This window comes from Columba livia, chromosome 2, assembly GCF_036013475.1.
Source record: "Columba livia isolate bColLiv1 breed racing homer chromosome 2, bColLiv1.pat.W.v2, whole genome shotgun sequence".
Lineage (NCBI taxonomy): Eukaryota > Metazoa > Chordata > Aves > Columbiformes > Columbidae > Columba > Columba livia.
This window is the reverse complement of record NC_088603.1, coordinates 7022234-7043003: the sequence shown is the minus strand read 5'-3', so window position 1 is coordinate 7043003 and position 20770 is coordinate 7022234. Positions and strand designations below refer to the sequence as shown.

Below are 20770 nucleotides of genomic sequence, written 5' to 3'. Positions count from 1 at the left end.
ATAACATTATTTTTTTCACAGATCTCTCAGTTTAGCTGAGGTGTTTATATTCTGTGCAACTGCTGTTCTAAACATTGCCCTTTGTGATTCGCAGGATGAGGCCCCAGGTGGCTTCAGGAAGTTGTGCTGCACTGAAGAGGCACAGCTTTCTCTCAGTAATCCAGGGAAAAATGGCAGCTACAAGAAACATGAAAGGTGTGTTTTGCATGACGTATGTGGAAAAGCCAATTACATGTAATTAATGTTGGATAAATGCTTTGAAGATGAAAAGCTTTTATATAAGTGTGATTAACATCTATTCTGTCAAAATGATTGTCTTTCTAATGTTTTAAGAAGCTTAATAGCATGCCTCAGCTTTCCAGTGTTTATCTCTGAGATGTGATGACCCCATGTAAAGCATTCACTAGAAAACTATATAAGAAAGGCCTTCAGTGGGAGTTGAAGTTGGCCACAAACCAAGAATAAAGACTGAGACACTGTGGGACAGAGATGATTCACCTGTCAACAGCTCAATCTCTTACAAAGGTTCCTAATCAGCAAAACAGTGGAGCGATGCTAAAGTATTGTCCTGATACAAGGTCTTAAATTGTGGGCGCTCACTACAGCATGGCTTACGGAGCCTATGAAAAGATAGTCCGTGCATGCTAGATCCAGTTTTAGAAGGTGCATGGTAAGACGTACCAGCTTACACTTAGCAGGAGCCCAGGATCTGGCACGGAACCAAACAGACACCTCCAAATGGGAATTTTGCCACTGATTTCAATGAATGCAAGAAGTGACTACATTTTAGCATGAACAAAAATAAGCTGTTACTGACTGAAGGCTTATAGTCGATTGTTTTGCTCTGACATATTTTGCTTTCCACTGTAAATAAAGTGGATTTCATTGTAAACCACTCACAGGAGATGAGAAACAATAAGGGCTGGACACTGAACAATAGGCGTTCTGAGAAAATAGTCAGTTCAAACATCGGTAGTTGTTGTTATTTTCCGAAAATGAGTGCAGATGTTTTAGTATGCTGAAATCACTCAAGACTTTTATGGCAGAAAGAGGCCATGGAGTAAATAAACTGGTGACAGGTATAATGAAAGGCATTCAGTTTATTTGCTTATTCAGAGTTATTTTATTCAAGGAAGGCCTGTTTTGCCTACCACAGGCAAATCCTTGAGACCATCTCCAAGAAGTATCTCCCTGGAAAAAAGAATCGTGCAAGATCATGGAGCAAGCCCAGGGCTTCTGGATGACAATCAAATGGGTTACTTAATTCTTTGTAAGCAATTCCTAGAAAGCATTGGTTCCCAGGAGAGACATATATGAAGGCTCTGCTCTTTATTTGCTGGTGGGGAAATACAAGGGCTGTACTTCCAGTACTGAGGGGAATGATGTTTGAATAGTTTGTGGTGCTGTTGCCAAGAAAAGTGTCCAGATATCACCAAACATTATGTTATTAAATCAGCCAGATAGAGGTCAGGGAGGCTTGCAGGGCTATAGGAACGGGCAGAGATCATCTCATTCTCTCCATCAGTTATCTTCCTGATGAGCTGATCCACTGGTGGGTTAGGACCAGTCCTTGCAGGTTTTCTCTGTATAGTAGAAGTTGCAAGATAGCTCTGAGGTGCTGCTGGAATCACCCTTTTCTCCACTGTTCAGCCAACCCACCAAAACTCTTCCCTGCCCTGGCCTCCTGGGGAATAGGATTTGCTTTTGAGTGCTGGGGCAGCGTCACTCTGAGCTGCTGTCCTTCAGGACACTTCTCTTGAGGCTCACCACACCCCTCAGAAGTACCAGTGATGTGGTGGGGGTGGCATTCAGGACTTACAAGGTGCCACCTTTACCCAGCCACAGGGTCTCTGCTTACTTTGTCAGTCTACACGTGGCAAAACAGGTGAGACAACTCAAGCTTTACTTGGACCTGCTAACACACACGGAAGATGGATGAGGTCCTCAGGGCTTATCTCTGTCAGTTCACATGTATTAATACTTTGGCTGCTTCGCCTTCACTGGGATTTTACCTCAGGTTAATTACTCTGTATTTGCTAATGCCATGTAGGAACATGCTTTTTTTCCCCCCCTGGTGACGAGAAGCTGGATCCAGAAGTGTTCACCTTCACTGCAGCTTGCTGGAGCACTGGCAGCTTCGTCTTTCCAAAATGGAATTGGTAAAAATGTCAAAATCATTTCCACGAGGCTGTTGCTGCAGGTGGGGATTCACATGTTCTCCCACCGGGCACCAACGTGCTGCTGGAAAATGGGCATTGCTCGGGCTGGACCTCTCCCTGGCACCACCTTTCATAAACACTAAATGCCCTCAAAAAGACAAGACAACCAACCTTTCCCTCAAAGGGAAGCATATGATAACTTCACCTTTTGTTATTGTGACCTGCCCTTGCAGGACTGAAAAGAGCTTTGAGCACACACCCAGGAGAGCAGCAAATCTCTCCTATGGATCACTTGTAAAATGGCCCCATTTGAAAAACACACTGCAGAAAGAATGAAGCCTGACTGCAAAGGAGAGTGGGGTTTTTTTCGCCCATGAATAGGATTTCAAACTAGCAGCCAAAGTGAATCATTATACATCCTTGCCATATGCCACTTTCAGTCAATAAGGCCTTATGCTCTGCTAACAATCATCCTAAACCATACCTATTAACAAGAATGCACATTTTCATAGTAATATGCCACGCACGTCACCGCACACAGACTGCAAACAGTTGAGAGCGATCACAGCTGAAGGGAGTCGGAGTTTCTGAAACAACAGGCTAAGCATGTGGACGTACTCCACACTGTAGAGGCTGCCGCTCTTACACGTGTAGGCTGGTTTTTGCTTTTAATGGCATACGCTCCTACAGACTGATTGTTTTTTTCTCTCTTCCAAGCATACGCTTTCTTGATGACCCAGCCAGTTTCTCTCCTGGTGACCCAAGGCTTTTTCAGAAGTAGCTGATGGACTGAGGATAAAGTGCAGCAAATAACCCCAGGGGGATGAGATATGGCTTCAGCAGGACCCCTTCAGTTTGAAGGGAGAGAGATGACAGCAATCATCAGGAACTAACCATCAGTATGATTAGTTCATACCTGAACTAATCTCTCTGTGAAGACATGGAAACCTGCTATAAAAGAGACACAGGTTTTGAGGGACGTGGTGTAGGAAGGGCAGACTTTATTTCCTATTGATTGAGGGCACCTGTTTCCCACCCGCTATTTCTTTTGCCCAATTACACTGCAAACTCCTCCTGATAGGTGTCGCTTCCCCAAAAATACTGTGCTTGCCGTGGAAGTTATTGACTGAAATGCCACAGTCTGAGCTGCTCAGAGCAGCCAAGTCTTAACACTATGGGCATGAAGCACTCGGTAGATTCACCCAGCTAAAGCAGAAATCTGCACTTGAGCCAGTCACCCGTGGCTCCCTTGCTAGTCAGCGGAGAGCCAGTCAATACAGTCAATGGAGTCTACGGTGATTCATCTCTTCCTAAACTAGATGGTTAAAACAGAGCAGATGAATTGCATAAGAAAAACACTCATTTCTTCTTGCTGCCTGGGAAGTCCAGAGCGATAGTTCGCATTTAGAAGTTTACTCCCACCTCTGCCCTCAGGACCTTCCCCTGCCCTGATGCTCTCTGTGCACCTTAAGCATTTGCTGGTGCAGCTTTCTCTGTATCCTGTACTGCAAAGAGCATTACAGTTGGGTTGAAGGATGCCTGAGCAGAGTGGTTGTTCCACACTCAGCTAAAATGTACCACCTCGGAGCAACAGCCCCAAGCCCTCCCACGTGTCCCCAGACCCCAACGCCACGTGAGTCACGGCCACATGACTCAAAATGCGGTATGTGAGCTGTGCATTGGGATTGCATCAGCCCTGGGGGTCTGGTTGTGCAGGAGCTCAGGCTAGACTATACAAAGTTCTTATGTCTACAGATCCTGGATTAGTAGAGCATGTACAGTATGGCATGGCCCCAACAACAGCCTTCAGATGCTACTACGTTAAAAACCCCTTCTATCTTTCCCTCAGAGGGTGAATGTAATCTTTGCTTACTTCTGTGTTTCGTAACTGAAGGTTGCTTCTGCAACCCTTGTGTCCTTATCTTTCACATGGTCTATGTGATACCCTGCACAAGTAATCCTTGTGTGTTTTGCAACGTTCATCATAAAAATTCTTTGCTAATCAAAAGACATTACTGCTCAGATGTTTCTATGCTGCAAAATAACCCCCAGTCAATCAACACCCTTCAAACAATCTCTGCCTATGGTTATTGCTTTGCAACCTTGTTTCCTGCAGGTGAAGGCTGGAAAGGAGAACATGCTTACCTTTGAGCAAAAAGCTGTGCAACTCTGGGTGTCAACAATAACACCAAAATATAGCCAAGGTGGTTCAATGCCCTTTTGCTGGCTTTCTGTGCAAGCACATATCCGTAATAGCGTCATTTGTTGCAAAGATTTCACTTAGTTCCATCCTGTCTGGCACAGTATGCACTCATTGAATCTTGAAGTCCTCATTCCTCGGACAATTCCTCTTGCCTTTGATGAAGATTTGTAATCCTGGAAGGGCTGTGCAAAATTTATACTACTAATTTTTCATATTTGGAGATATTAATGATGTACAAGTTACTGGATTCAGTACAAGACAACTGGCCAAATTACTGTAGTCTATTTTATATGTGAAGTAAATACAAGTGATCAAAGGAGAACTTCTGGCTTGAAAAGACATTAATACCACTAATATCAGCACAAGTAATTAAACTGCATGTATGTATCTAAATACTTAGTGTAGCTGTTGACCCTACGGCATTCCCTCTCTTCTTTCTAACATCCATAGACATTTTGACACTAGCAGGATCTTTAGGAATGAGGGCAGTAAAGGTGTGTATAAAAAATGGTTTCCCATAATGAAAATGCTCAAAATCATAAAATAAACACACTCTTATTCCAAAACAGGATAAAAGCCCAAAATCGCAGCCCCAAAACCCAGTCCCGGCAATGACAAAACCACACACAGTCCCATATAATTTCACATCTGGAAAAAAACGGTTAAACACCTCCTAACATTTCTGGCTGCTGTTTCTGGCCGATACAAAACGCACCTGCTTCCAAAGCAGCGCTGCATCCCTTGGGATCCTGGGAAGGCACGGAATGGGGATGCAGGTGCTCCTTTATAGCACCTACTTAAAGACGGAGAGAGTTGGGTCTATTCTGCCTGGAAAAGAGAAGCTGAGAGGGGATCTCATCAATGCTGATCAACATCTCAAGTATGGGTGTCAAAGGGATGGACCAGACTCTTCTCAGTGGTGCCCAACAACAGGATAAGGGGCAACAGGCACAGACTTGAATCACAGGAGGTTCCATCTGAATATGAGGAAAAACACCTTTCCTTTGAGGTGCCAGAGCCTGGCCCAGGCTGCCCAGAGACGTTGTGGAGTCTCCTTCTCTGGAGACATTCAAACCCACCTGGACACATTCCTGTGTGATCTGCTCTGGTGAACCTGCTTTAGCAGGTGGGTTGGACTGGATGATCTCCAGAGGTCCCTTCCAACCCCAACTATTCTGTGTGATTCTGTGATACTTGGCAATAAAGTCAGAAGATGACCTTAGCTGGGGCTGAGCAAACAAGGTGGTGGATATTTCACACAGAAAGGTTCCTTTTAAATTACTTTAAAGGACTCTTCCTAGTTGAAAGGCAAATTTGCATCTGCCCATGACAATTCATCCCTATGGTGTTCCCAGGCATGACATATCGTATGGTTGGGGACACAGGACTTTTTTCTTACATGTGTCCTCTGTGACTTTTTAGGGAAGATGGCAACTATCGAGATGATTATTTCATTACCCGTACTGTATCCAGAACTGTAGTGCAATCTTGTGTTCTTAGTCTGTTGTTTCAGACACAGCCAGTGGGGCTGGCTCTGCATGGACATGTTGAGCTGAATTGAGAGCAAACTCAGCTCCCTGTGCTGCAGCTAATTAGAAGGTGCTTCCAGGGGGGAGATACTGGAGAAAAGCTTCAGCCCCAGCAAACCGTGATCTCCAGTCAGATTCAAATCCACACCCCCCACCAACTGCAGAAGTGTGTTTTCTACCCTGCACAGACCACATTTATTAATATTTGTGTGTCTTCAGTTTTTTCATCCTTCATTTCCCTTTACATAGTTTTATTTTTCCCAGTCAATAAGAATGATTTTATTCTTCTTAATTAGATTCTTTTTTTTTTTAAGTTTCCCATAGTAATTAATACACTTTTCTTCAGCAATATAACCTATTACAGTAGTTGAAACATTAAATCATGACTGCTGCCAGATCTAAGGGACCAAGAAACATAGGTTTTTCAAGAGCCACTTTGTCTTCGTCTTTTGAATTAGCTTGCAGCCTGCTTTACATTTTTGGGTAAGTAATAAGATTTGTTGATTTGAATGAAGAATGATATAAAAATAAATTGCATTGTACTTTTAATTACATACTCTTAATTTTTGTGGTGACACTCCAGGCTCTCATATAATGTTGTTTAATGTTTACATCTCTTTATTGATTTGGTAATTTAAATACAAAAATGTTGTTTAATTTGCAAATTTCTACATTCATTGTTGGGTTGCTATGCTCATTAAGGAATCAGGGGAATTCTGTCTTTTCTCCCTTCTCTTCTGTGCACATACAGACGTGTATGTTCCATATTTGCTTTTTTCTTGGGCAGCGAACCCCAGCTACAGAGATGCTTTTCTTCTTCACTGCTCTGAGATCATGATTCTCCCTGTGCTCGACATTTTCAGCCAAAGGGGTTGGTGTGAAATGGGCGCCAGGAAGCCCTTTTTTATGAGACTCCTTGGAGGTGGTTGAAGATAGTGCGGGGTAGGTCAAGAGCCACCATTGGACACACCAGCCCTGGTGGGCTTGCTCTTCACCTGGGAATTCAAACACCCTCACAGCACTGAGAGTGGTTTGAATACACCCATCCCCTGCAGAAGACATGGTGGAAGCAGATCTTGCAAAAGTTCACAGAGACCATAGGATGAGCGTTGTTAGATCCCCCTTGTTTTAGGATGATGTCCTTACTGCTCTCCAGATGCAATTCGGAAATAGCTATGAGAATACAACCAACCAACAGACCTGTTGGAGAGGGGCCAGAGGAGTCCAACAAGATGATACGAGGGCTGAAACATCTCTCTTATGAGGACAGGCTGAGAGAGTTAGGGTTGTTCAGCCGGGAGAAGAGAAGTCTCCAAGGAGACTTATTGTGGCCTTTCTGTAATTAAAAGGGGCCTATAAGAAAGATGGCAACAGACTTTTTAGTAGGCCATGTTGCAATAGGACAAGGAGTGAAGGTTTTAACCTAGAAGAGAGGAGATTCAGGCCAGACATGAGGAAGAAATTTTTTATGCTGTGGGTGGTGAAACCCTGTCCCAGGTTGCCCAGAGAGGTGGTGGATGAACCATTCCTGGAGACATCCCAGGCCAGGCTGGATGGGGCTCTGAGCAACCTGAGCTGGTGAAGATGTCCCTGCTCAAGGCAGGGGTGGCACTGGATGAGCTTTGGAGGTCCCTTCCAACGCAAACTATTCTACGATTCTATTATTTCAAAAGCAAACCTTCAAACCTCCCTTTCTCCATCAAAAACAACATCTCTAACACCTCTTCCACTCACCTCTGCTCTCTCAGAGAGAAGCCAAGAACAGTGCTCCATCCTCCCCCAGGCTGTGTTAGCCACTCAGCTAAATCCCGTCTTAGTGGACTGGTTTTGAGGTGTTTGCCTTTTAGTTTTAGAGCTCCAGTCATATTCCAGAGTTTCCAGAAGTTAAGCAAAATTAAACTTTTCTTTCAAAAATCCATCACCATAAAACTGTTTTTACCCTTCTTCATTAATGATTTACTTTCTGTGGAATAAATGCACCAACTGAGGACAGAATCATTATTAAAATCTCAGTTAACAACACAATATTACTTGGATCCTTTCATTTCCTCCACTATTATAAAATTCAAGATTCATTTCATCTATTAATATTAGCAATCTATTTTTTTTTAATTTTGACCAGGCACAAATTAAAGGGGGAATGATATTATGGAAGAGGCACTAGAACTTATTCCTTTTTTTTGTAAAATCTATTTTTTCATTTCCATCGGTTCTTTCTTTGCATTTAATATTGGCTTCTTTTGCATTGATATTCCCAGTGACTTCATTTGATACCTGCCATTACTCCCATGGAAGTCAATTGGAAGAGGCCAACAGATATCCTTGGATGGTGATTAAAATTAAGGGTCAATGAAGAGCTGAAGGCTGGCAAACAGTTTTGGGAGCAAGGGAGCTGGGTTCTGGTCCTAGCCCTGCCACAAAATTGTTCTGTGACCCTGTACAAGTCATTTTATTTCGCTGTACTGCCGTTTCCATGTTTAAAATAGGAACAAGAGAGTCTGTTGCTTGTCGTTCAAGTCTCCTAGCAAATAAAACGTGATGTATAAGAGCAACGTGAGCAAGAAGGAGCAGATCCTTCTCTCAAGAAATCGGTGTCCTAGAGTAACAGCAGACAGTGAGGACAGGGGCAGAACAGAGACACACTCTATTTTTCCGAAAGCTCACAAATTGCTCCTGTTCCCTTATAACAGATCATTGTTGGTGAGTTCTAATGAGATTTCCTTTGTGCCATTCTAACACTAAACATAACTGAGATTTCTTTGCAATATTCCACACAGAAAAGCTCTGTTCATGTGCAGTGTTTCCTTGACAAAGAAAGGCTGGATTTTTAATGCTCTAAAATAACCAAATTCTACAGTTATGGCACACTTATTTCTCAGCTTGTTTCTGTACCACTACAGTCCTCAGAGCTGCACATCAGCTACCTATGCATGTGATTGCTCTTGCCATCTCCTCGATTGCAAACAGGGGATTGCTATTGTGGCAGGTCTTCCCAAACGCTGAAGTGATGAATTCCAATGATTTCAGTGGCAACTGGAGAAAATAGGAAAAGAAATTTAAATGAAGCCTTCTGTAATAAGAAGCCCTTGGTACAATCAACCACAATCATCCCAGCAAGATCTTTGTCTAACACCTTCTTGCAGTGACAATTCCACAACTGCCTGTGGGAATACATTCCGGTGCTGAACTATCCACAGCACTGGAAAGTTTTTCCTGATGTTTTACCTACGTCTTTCCTGCTGGAGCTGAAGTCCGTGACTCACCCTACTTGCAGAAGGAACAAGGACACATTGTGCCCCTCTTTGCCCAAGCCTTGCAACTTGTTTTGTCTCAGCTTGGTCCCGTCTTCAGACCACATGCTTCTCTCTCCCTCAGCCTTTCCTCAAAGGCAGGTTTTCTACACCTTCAGTAATTCTTTTTACACCTCTCTGGGCTTTTTCCCAACTGAGTCGTATGTATCCCAAGGTGTGGAAATTGTTCTTGAGCTGAGACCCCACCATTGCCAAGCTAGAGTCTTACATCTGAGTAGGAACAACCCCAGGTTCCAGTATAAGCTGGGGAATGACCTATTAGAGAGCAGTGTAGGGAAAAGGGACCTGGAGGTCCTGGTGGACAGCAGGATGACCATGAGCCAGCACTGGGCCCTTGTGGCCAGGAAGGCCAGTGGTACCTGGGGTGGATTAGAAGGGGGGTGCTTAGTAGGTCAGAGAGGTTCTCCTGCTGCTCTACTCTGCCCTGGGGAGACCACACCTGGAATATTGTGTCCAGTTCTGGGCCCCTCAGTTCCAGAAGGACAGGGAACTGCTGGAGAGAGTCCAGCGCAGGGCAACAAAGATGCTGAAGGGAGTGGAGCATCTCCCTTATGAGGAAATCTCTTTAGATTGGAGAAGAGGAGACTGAGGGGTGATCTCATTAATGTTTACAGATATATAAAGGGTGAGCGTCACGAGGATGGAGCCAGGCTCTTCTCGGTGACAACCAATGATAGGACAAGGGGTAATGGGTACAAACTGGAACACAAAAGGTTCCACTTAAATTTGAGAAGAAACTTCTTCTCAGTGAGGGTGACAGAACCTGGACCAGGCTGCCCAGGGAGGTTGTGGAGTCTCCTTCTCTGCAGACATTCAAACCCACCTGGACACCTTCCTGTGTAACCTCATCTGGGTGTTCCTGCTCCGGCGGGGGGATTGCACTGGATGAGCTTTCAAGGTCCCTTCCAATCCCTGACATCCTGTGATTCTGTGTGAATAGAAAGGTTGTCCTGTACCTTCTGCAGTGTGCCCCCCTCTGAACAGTCAACCCAGAGGACTGATGGATTTTTGCAGCACTAGATTTCTGCTGTACTCCCAAGCATCACGGCCCCGGATCTTTTTTTCCGCATGGCAGCAGCTTGGCCAATTGCTTCTCGTTTTGTATTTGAGAAATTGATTTTACCTCCTCTGCCAGGGAGTGCAACATTTTAATTACTTCTGTGGATAAAGCCTGTTGTTCCCATTCTGATCAGGACTTAAGAGATAAGTAAAGCAAAGCCTATCAGAGATCCTGCAGAAGCTTGAGCTGGAACTCAGACTACCAGAATACTCCCAACCAGTTCCTCTGCCATATGTCCTTCTCATGCTTGTCCCATGCCATTTTTTCTTTAAATCTTTCTTCCCAATATAACTGAATTCTTTTCAAATCTGGTGTTAGTGGCCACTTGCAACCATTTAAACTGTGGCAGTTGAATAATTCAGAGTCTGTGCACTATCCCACAGCACGGATAGGCCACGATAAATGGGAAACAGATTGGTTGCTTGCTGGATTATTGATTATTTCCCTGCTGCCAGTTCCTGCTTCTCAGCACAAATGAATGGCATTTGGTTGCAAAAATAAAGGACAAGATCACTGGCCTTTGGGAGTAAGAGAGTCAGAGTTAATATGGGGCCAGGAAAGTCAAGACAGGAATTGTAACATTCTTTCCAAAGGTCCTAATCCCAATTTAGGGGCCACTGAGACACCTACAAACAGGTAACACTTTGAGGCTGCCTACAAAAACAGTTCTGTCTCATTCTTCTGAAATCCATGGAGAGGCACTGCCCATGCCAGGGACTCATAATACCCTGGCATCACAGCCAGGGCTGGCTGCCCTCACTTGGGAATACATTTATCACTGATAAAATGCCAAAATGTCCAAGATATGAATGCTGGGGAGCTTTGGGAAGGAAAACAGGTTCTTCTCCCAGGCATAACGGACTGCAGCAGTATTTTACCTGCATCTGTATTGGCAACGTGTCACTCCTGCCTCTCTACAAAACTGATGGAGCAGTGGTTGGATTCTTAACAGAATCGTTTCTACACTTTGTACTTTTTATTACATGTGTTCTACACTATGAAGCCAAGGAAATAGTCTGAGAAGGGCATTAGGGCAGCTGGGCAAGAAGCAGTTGATAGGAGGGTAGGGAGATAAGACCAAGGTGGAAGCCCATGACAGCCAGAAATTGCTTGGATGAGTCCATCAGGGAGCCCTTCAGCATTCTGAAGACCTGCAATTTAACTGGGGGGCCTGAATGGAGAGAAGTCCCTCAGAGCTGAGGAACCTATGTCAAAGATGGTGGCACAGGGCGTCCGTGACTTCAGCGAGGGAATTCAGCCCGAGATAGAGCTACGCAGCCCAAGGGATGGAGCGAGGGTCATGCTGTACTGCCAGAAATACAAGGAAGGAACAAATGGTCTGTTTTGGCTTTGGTAGACTGAAAAGAAAAAATCTTGCAATATGTAAAAGCTGAAACAGCAAGAAAAGGAACTACCTGTCCCCCATGTACTCAGTAAGAACCAAACTGGAGCAGGAAAGGCTGAGGTTATTGTGGGAGGGAAAACGGTCTGGGAGCCCTGGGAGCCCAGAGCACCATGCAATACCCAGCACTGCAAGAAGAGGTTGGATGAGCATTTCTCAGGAATGACACAGGTCGAATAAACACTGCCAAAGGGAGGAGGATGGACTGGATGACACCTGGATATCCCTTCCAACATGAGCTCCTCGATGGTACATTGCCAGCTGCCAGGTGTGGGACAAGTTTCCAACAGGCAGTTTACACCAGCACTTCCCCCCGGTGACCAGCAGAAACAGACACCTTATGGTGTTAAAACAAACTTTGGTACCAATAAAGACAAAAGGACAACTAGGAACAACAAAAGGGATCTGGGTGTCTTGACTGACAGCCAGCTGAATATAAGCCAGTGTGTGCCCAGGTGGCCAAAAAGGCCAACAGCATCCTGGCTTGTATCAGGAATAGTGTGGCCAGCAGGACCAGACAAATGATTTTGCCACTGTGCTCGGCACTGGCGAGGCCAAACCTTGAATCCTGTGTTCAGTTTTGGGCCCCTCATCATAAGGACATGGAAATACTAGAGAGAGTGCAGAGGAGGCAACAAAGCTGGTGAGGGTCTGGAGCACAAGTGTGATGAGGAGCAGCTGAGGGACCGGGGGGGTTCAGCTGGAGAACAGGAGCTGAGGGGAGACCTTCTGATCTCTGAACTGCCTGAAAGGAGCTTGGAGCATGGAGGGGGTTGGTCTCTTCTCCCAAGTAACAAGTGACAGGACAAGAGGAAATGGCCTCAAGTTGTCCCAGGGGACATTCAGATTGGATATTGGGAAAAAATTCTTCAAGGAAAGGGCTGTCAGGCATTGGAACAGGCTGCCCAGGACAGTGGTGGAGTCACCATCCCTGGAGGGGTTTAAAAGGCATTTAGACAAGGTTCTTAGGGGCATGGTTTAGTGCTAGAGTTAGGTTATGGTGGCACTCAGTGATCCTGAGGGTCTCTTCCATCCAAAATTATTCTGTTATTCTATGACTACCTTGCCAGGGATGTCCAATTCATTACCCAATACCATGTAACACAATAATGCTGCACTTCAATGCTTAGTCCATCTACCTTGTTCTATTTATACTGTGGTCTTGAGTGTTTATCGCCTCCTGCTAATGGCAGTAGATTATTTGCCATGAAAACTTGATTATTTGCCACAAAAACTTAATTATTTGCCTTCTTTGAGAGGGTATTTTTCCTGATTAAAGTCTTCCTGAGAGCAGTACAGGAAGCACTCAGCCCCACCGGGCATTCTTATACCCTAACCACTGAAATCTGGGACAATGGCCAATAATCTGGGACAAACTCTAAAAATACACCAACTGCTCCAGGACATATTTTATTGGTCCTTCCGTACCTGCCTTGAATGTGTCAGGAGGCACGAGGCCACAGGTAAGAACAGTGAAAATAAACCTTCCAGCATGGTCCATCTGTCTGCAGGACTGATACAGATGCTTTTCTTAGGCAGAACCATTTCGAAGAGAGACACAATACCTCTGTATGAACATTCCCATTGTTAAAGCTTAATTGCAACCAGTATAAACCCCCCAAGTCTAGCTTTTAAAATAAAATATTGGAATTTGAAAGATGTTCCTCTGCCATTTAAACACCTGGGGAGAGAGGAAGGTGAGAGAGCTGGAGAGATGACAGGCCTTGCCTCTAGGCTCCTGTAGCCACCATACTCACTTTAAAACACCTGCACTGCACTTTCAGGTAAAACATCAACAGCTGAAGACAACGTGGGTAAATACCTACTATCTTTTTTACACTGAGGGTGAAGAAACACTGGCCCAGGTTGCCCAGAGAGGTGGTGGATGCCACATCCCTGGAGACATCCCAGGCCAGGCTGGACAGGGCTCTGAGCAACCTGAGCTGGTGAAGATGTCCCTGCTCATGTCAGGGGTGGCACTGGATGAGCTTTGGAGGTCCCTTCCAACCCAAACTATTATCTGATTCTACAATTCTATGATATTTTACAGAGGATGGTAACTCAAACAGATAGGGTTAGGGCACAGTGTAAGGGCAGTGACTGAACACGCTGTTCTTGCTCTGCAGCTTCAAGGGCTGTTGTATTTGCAGGCTCTTTTTTAGGTGTTGCAAAACCCTCTGGGTCCCGCTGGCAGCCACCCAAAAGAGTGCAGCACTTCAGGCTGCCATAACCTGGTCCAAACATGCCCTGAGGACAGAAGAGGTTTAACGCCTTGCCCTTCACCTGCCACCCCCAGCCAGTGTCTGCAACATCGGCTGTTGCACAAAACAAAGCTGAATAACCAGGGCGACTCGGCAGCTCCCAGGCCTGCAGCACTGCACCCTGGCTAGCCTTGCCCTGAGAATGGGAAGATTTTCTTTCACCCTTCTGCTTGTCCATCTCACATAGAAGCTTTGTCGACAACCTCTACGCAAGCAAAATGGTCTAATGATGTGACCCGTATTTATTTACCTTCAGCTTTTAATGGAAGGAGGACAGAGTGCTTTACGGGCACAGAACACGAGATTAATAGATTCCCATTACTGAAGGCTGTCACAGCCACTATGATTGTCACCAAGAAGTGATTCTGGTATTGCTATCACCAACTTGGGAGTACATTTTCCTGACAGACATCCAGGCAGTCTCGAACACTTCAAGCAGAAGGGATTTTGCTGTTGTGGCACCTGGTAATCTGTTTGAATGGTTAAGTACCATCAGCTGGTAGAAACATCTTCCTTCCACCAAATTTAAGATGCATTGACTTGAACTTGCTGTAAAATGTGCTCTTGGAAGTTAGAGAGATACTTATTTTTTTTAGGAGCTAAGCACCACCAATAGTGAAATGACTGTATTTGTTTTTTACAGGGAAACTGAGGCAGAGAGATTGAAAGTAGGACATTAAAATGAATGTCTACGGTTTGGTATCATAGTCCATTTACTCTGCTTTTCCTGACTCCTGTCCACTGGCTTTTGCAACAGCTGGAGCTTCTGTACCTGAGGTTCAGGGAAATCACTCTGTGAGCTGTGAGAGCAGCAGAACCTGGTGTTTCAGGGGAATTTGAATGCTGGTTTCTCATCACTAAAAAGCACAGTAGTGCTCAAAGGTACAAGACAAAGCCAGCAGCCACAGTAACCTTCAGTACAGTGAACCTCAATGAAGAAAATACCTGAAAGGAACCTCAAGCATTAGGCAGACCTTTGACGCTATGTCCTGGGTTAAAAAAAGATAGAAAATGCAGTCCTTTACCAATTAAGCATATACCGTCATTGCAGAATTAGTCATATGATGTCCGTAATCCTCCTTGTCTGAGCACAGAAGTCTCCAACTCGAGTGTGGGCGTGCTTTGGTTCCCGGCGAGCTGGCGCGTCTTGGGGGTATGGATTAGAGCCTGGATTCTCCTTTATTGGGAGGGGGTAACACGCTAACGGTGCAGCTCCCATCCAGCACTGACCGTCCTCCAGAGCCTTCTTGCAATTAGGTTCCTGCCCATTAGGCCATCCAAGTTCTCCCAGATTTAAAGAGAAATAATTATACAACTACTCTGCTGGTTACAGCGGTAAAAATAATGAGCTATGCCCCAGAAGTCTGAACAAAATTCACAGACTAATAAAGCGACACTAAAGATCCAACCTGAACAAAGCTTTGGCATGCGGCTCTGACACAGGGTGACATGTGTCAGTTGCTGGTATTTACACTTTAATCGAAATACAGCTGAGAACCAAGCGAAAAGTTCAAATTCTGTAGGATGGCAAAACTGTTAGTTTACAGGCATTTTGGTAATAGATCCCTTTGCTTGGTATATTCCCCTCTAATCTGTCAACATCTGATGCCTTGCTCTTTAGTCTGGAGCTAAGAAAAGCTACGAAAAAAATACCTTCGTATAGTTTAGGGCCCATTCTGTCTGCCGTATCACTCGCTATTTTTACCGGTCACACTGAAGCCAGACCTCAAAGGGCAAATTTGTCACCGTGGGTGGGCTTTTTTAGAGCAAAAACCAAGGCCTCGTACAGACAGTAGCAAAGACCATCTGCATCCACGTCTGGAAGTCCAGGCTCTAATTTAAAGCGGCTTCAAATATAGAAATTCCAGCAAAGTTAATAGTAGCTGCATTATGGAGAGGTGACAGCAGCGAGACCTTAGAAAGCTGGGCAAAGTTTAAATCTGCTTCAGCTCTGTTCCCTTTAGAGTTAGGCAAGGCCTCTGGGAGCCAAATCAGGCTAATACTGGGTATAAATCCTGCTGGGAAATTCTGCAGGTGAGATACTGACCACACAGCAACGGCATTTCTTGAAAACAAGGATAAAGTTCTTCCACAAAACCACCTTTTCTCCACACATTGAGAACCGTGCAACATCACCCTGCTGTATTAATTGGTCTGTGCTTTTAAAAGCTTCCTAACTCTGCTCACAACCGAGAACTTAGCTTACTGTTATATTAAGAAACCACTTCATGGTGTGGGTTGGTTATTACTGGGAAGCGCTTAATTACAATAAAATGCGTAGTTAAAGTGACAATTTATTTACTCGAGGTTATGAATATAAATGGTTTTTTCTTACCCGTGCATTTTGAAATGGGATGGTGGAGGCTGGGATCCCAGGAGTTTCTTTAGGCTGAGTGATTTCCTACAAGCAGCTTTAGGAACTGATACGGCAACTGCAGCATGTGAACCGGTTTGCTGACTTGGAGCCTCGGCACACATTTCTCACTTGTTGCAAGTAATGCAAGTTTTGCTTAAGACGACTGGAAACGGGTCCCTTTAATTGCATCAGAGCTCTGTAATCTGCAACGAACCAATGCCAAGCTGAAAAATAAATCCGTGTTAGTGAATACATGAAGAGATAAGGGAAACATTGGGTCCCCTTCCCCCAGTATTTTCCATGCTTTATAATACCTCTGTCAGTATAAATTTCCATTCACTGAAGAAATTACATTTCACGAGAGCTACAATAGGATTTTAAGATAAATGACATGCGAGCACTGCAGTTTTGCAGAGGCTTAAGCGATCCAAGTATCTTTATCACGTGCGGGGTATCAAAATACATGAATTTAACTTGTTACAACAGTCAGACGAGAAAGATTGAGCGTCATATGAGGCTGCAAAGCATAAAACCATCTTAGCTAAAATTTATTTTAGTGCAAGAGGGTTCGGTGTTTTTTTTTTTTTAACTGTTAAGTAAAATTATTCCCAAATGGTCTGAGCTGTGCAGCCCTAATGATAACTGGAAACACGAAAAAGCTCTTGAAAACGCCGCTTGTAAGGGCACTTCTTGCAAGCACTGCCTGCCCTTAACACTTGCTACCTTCATTCATCGCTATTTCCGAAATTCTTGGAGGCTGACAAAGTTTTTAAGTGTCATCTTGCTAAGGCTGTAACATCATCTCCAGTGACAATACTCACTCCTGGGCTTTTATGTTGCAAGTAGAGAAAACATTTTAGCTTTTCAGGAGGGTAAACATCTCCTGGTGAAACAATGTAAGCAAGGCGGGCTGAAAACCCTGGTGTTTAATAAACGAAAACTCAGAGTATCGTTTATCCCTGGGTGAAAATTACCCTGAGTCCATTTGTCTGTCCGTTTGCTCTTTGCAGCATCAGCTGCATCAGGCAGCAGCGCGACGTCTGTGGGTAAAAGGCCACGCTCCACATGCCTTTTTGGGTGGCTTTAAAACAAATTCCCAAGCGCTTTGGGTCCGTTCCCCCAAAAGTGATGACAGGCACGTGACAAACGTGCTCCCAGGTCTCTGCCTGCAAAGCAGCAATCCAGGTATTGTAAAACAAGGACGTTTCATAGTGACACGATTAAAAATAGGAGCAGAATTGGCCAGAGAGCATATCAGCCTGCGCAGGGAGGTAGCCCAAGCGATCACTACATTAGCCACACCGCCTGCTCCCCAGAGCTAATATTTTCTTGGTATTAACTAAATATCTTGTTTTAGCTAACCATGGGTACAGTGAAACACTGGGTTGTATTTTACTGCCCCACACATTTCTCCACACTTCAGCCACTTGGTAGCTGTTTAAGAACTTACTCCTCCAATTAAGTAAGCATAAATATTGACTCTTTATTTGGTTTTGAATTAAATAAGCAGCCTTATAAGAAATTATCCACCCATTGTTTATCTTTTCTCTTGAGGCTCCGAATGCATCCTGAGCTGGACATTTACTTCTCCTCTGACCACTGTTTTTCATTCCCTTTTGCACCCTTGTGGTCTTCTCAGTGATTTGTCCCACAAGCATCTGGTGACAAAATCAGCCCATCGCTGCCTCCACATTAAAAAACCCCAAACCCTACTAGTGAGTGCTTGTTTCTGAATGAATAATGATCAATTTCTGACCCCATCCCTTTGACAGACATGTCTCCTTATTTGCTGCCCTTGGTTTGACGAGCTGGGTGACATTATCCACCTTGCTTTTCCCTTGCTACAGACCTGCCCAGCAGCAGCTCTTCATGGGCTCGTTTTCGCTACATTTTGCTCCAAAAATCATTTTCTTAAGCATTTTTCGCAGCTTTACCAATTGCATTGCCCATTGGTGCACAAGTTAGCTGTAACTCCCCCCAAGAGTCTTGTGTTTATAGACACAACCACTACACACCTGTTGATGTATTTCTCTTATAGCAAACATATGAATGAGGTATGATACCATGAATGATACTATTAATCAGTTTATTGCAACTCCACCTAGGAATCCCATTCACGGCTAAGACCTTATTACGCAAATGTTATACGTACATATAAAAAGTCTCCAGCTTCAAAGAGCTTACAAGCTCTTACAAAAGTCTCCTGAAGTTTCCCACGAGCTTCTTACTGTAAAAAAAATATATGTATTTCTTCTTGGAACAAAACGCTTCTCAAACTTTTAAAGGAATGATTCATATTTACTCTTATCTCCCTCCAGAGGAGAAAAGCAAATGGTTTTAGAAATATTTTCAGCCTTACTCCCCACCGGCCAAATCAGCGAGAGCTGACGGGCAATTCACCATCATGCGCAGGAGCTCCGTGCAGCATCCGTGCCGCAGCCCTATGAGTCAGGGGACCTCGCAGCCCCAAAGTCTTGGGAATGACCCAACTTCAGCATCTTCCCTTCCTCTCTCCTTCTCCTTAAGATTCCTTTGGTGCTCCCTAACGCTGTGTTATTTCATTATAACTAAAATAAATTGCAGTGAGAGTTCAATCCCTCTAACCCTGGCAATAGAGAAAACCTTATTAACCCTTGGAACAGACTGAAAATTGATTCTGCTGAGGTGCCCTGGCACCCCTGGACACTGTCCCTGAGTCACCACCCCTACAAGATCCTGGGGTCAAAAGACTTTTTTGGGTGCAGGCGGGACATGAGCGAGGAAAACACCCTCTCACCAGCCTGGAAGAGGAGGAGGTTTGTGGTTTTTGTTTTGTTGTTTGTTTGTTTTTTTTTCCAGGACGCGGTTTATTTCAACCCGGGCGGGGACGACAGCGCTGCTCTCTCCCTAGGGAAGGCGGCGGGGGCGGGGGGGCGGGGGGTTCCGGCATCCATCCCCTTTCCCCGAGAGGTCGCGGTGCGTTCGCGCTGCGCCCCTCCATCCTCCCCTCTCCCCCACCCCGGGGGGCGCGGCGCTCCGCGGGGCGCGGCCGTGACGGGCAGCCCCGCTCCCCACTCAGCGGCCGCGGAGCCCCCGCGCCGCTCCGCCCCCCTCCAGCCTCTTTGTATCAAACATCCGGGTTTCCCCTGCTGGCTCCGCTTCGGCTTCTCCCTTTTTTTAGAAGCCATTTTGGACTCGGTTCAGGTTTTTTTTTTTTTTAATTATTAAAACAAAACAAAAAACACACAACAAACCTCCCCTTTCCAAATTCCCCCCCACCCCGCCTTTTTTTTTCCGCCTTTTTTTTTTTCCCCCCTCCTCCCCTGTACACGGCAACTCCCGCCCCAGCCTCTGCTCCCGCCGCCCCCTCGCTCCGCGCCCCGCGCAGCCCGCGATGCCGCGGCACGGCCCCCCTGCCGCCACCAGCCCCTCTCCCCGGCCGCCGCTCCGCGCCCGCTCCGCGCTTTCTCCGCGGGCTCTTGCCTGCCGCCCAGCAGCCGCTCCGGACGCGGGGTCGGTAACGGTGCAAAGTTTCGCTGCTGCCGGCGCTGGCACCGCGTGTGCGCTGCACGGGGAAGCGGAATGTGTGTGTTTGGAGGGGAGGGGGGACGGGGACTAGAAGGGGGGGAGGGAGGGGGGTGTTGCGCGCCTTGCACACGGCTGCGCGTGCATTGCGCGGGACTGCGCGTGCACTGCGCGGGAAGAGGAAGGGTGTGCGCGCACACAGGCGTGTGCGTGTGAGCTCGCCCCTGCTGCTGGGGGAGCCGAAGGGGCTGGGTTGGGAGGAGGAGGAGAAGGAGGAGGAGGGGGAGTCGGTGTGTGGTGCACGCCGCGCTCCCAGCACAAAAGCCCAGGGAAAGAAACTCTTGGAAAGCTCGGAGCAAACGCCGGGCCAGGCGGGAGCAGGTCGAACCGTCCGGGCGCTGCGGGGCTGTTCCTCTCCACTGGATACATTTTGCAACTGCGAAGGAATTAAATCCGATTTAATATTTTTCTTTTCAGGATTTTTTTCTTCTTTTTTTCTTTTTAAGAGAGAGAGATAGGGTAGAGCCTCGCTTCTCCCCCCTTCTTTCGCTCTCTCGATCTTTCTATTTTTATTTTTGTTTCCCTTGGGGATAGAAGGGCACACGAGGAAAAAAAAAGTAAAGGAATATGATTGCTTCGTGGCTGACTTTCGCCTTGCTTTGTGGAACTTTCTGTGCAGGTAAGTGCATTTCTGCGTGTTTACCTCTTGCTTGGGCTTACGGTCGTCTCTCCAAATGCAGAATTGAATGGGCCATGCAATTATTCGTAGTCACCCTCCAAAACAGAGCAGAGCAACCAACGAGCCTGCAAACGGGGGAATAACCCCTCCGCTGCCATCTGCTTAATTTTCTTTATTATTTTCTTTTCTTGCTTTTCACTCCTTCACCCCCCTCCTCTCCGTTTTCTCCCTGCTCGCAGGACGAGCCTTCCCGTGCTGCTTTTTGTTCCCTTCAGGCAGCCTGTGGGAATTAATGGCAATGTAAAC

At 45.7% G+C, this 20770-nt stretch overlaps 1 protein-coding gene and 2 long non-coding RNA genes across 7 annotated transcripts in view; 1 reads left to right on the top strand and 2 right to left on the bottom strand.

Moving 5' to 3' along the window:
* Positions 1-1082: 1082 nt before the first annotated feature.
* LOC135578393 (uncharacterized) lies at positions 1083-5213 on the bottom strand. Its single transcript, XR_010469923.1, has 3 exons — positions 5078-5213; positions 4305-4544; positions 1083-3110 (listed from the first exon to the last, which is right to left on the bottom strand). It is a non-coding gene; the product is annotated as an uncharacterized LOC135578393 (long non-coding RNA).
* Positions 5214-6419: 1206 nt separating this feature from the next.
* On the bottom strand, positions 6420-20032 carry LOC110366223 (uncharacterized). Of its 5 annotated transcripts, none has more exons than XR_010469922.1 (6): positions 19744-20032; positions 18434-18508; positions 16261-16505; positions 14966-15209; positions 10026-10130; positions 6487-8924 (listed from the first exon to the last, which is right to left on the bottom strand). It is a non-coding gene; the product is annotated as an uncharacterized LOC110366223 (long non-coding RNA). The 5 variants fall into 5 exon arrangements; XR_010469921.1 differs by having other exon boundaries at positions 14951-15209; positions 19744-20029; XR_010469919.1 differs by lacking the exon at positions 10026-10130 and having other exon boundaries at positions 6420-8924.
* Positions 20033-20101: 69 nt separating this feature from the next.
* ACVR2B (activin A receptor type 2B) overlaps positions 20102-20770 on the top strand; it is a 100584-nt gene continuing 99915 nt past the window's right edge. The window contains exon 1 of the mRNA XM_021301214.2: positions 20102-20464. Coding sequence (XP_021156889.1) covers positions 20413-20464 — 52 coding nt within the window. The 5' untranslated portion in view covers positions 20102-20412. The remainder of the gene's footprint in view (positions 20465-20770) is intronic.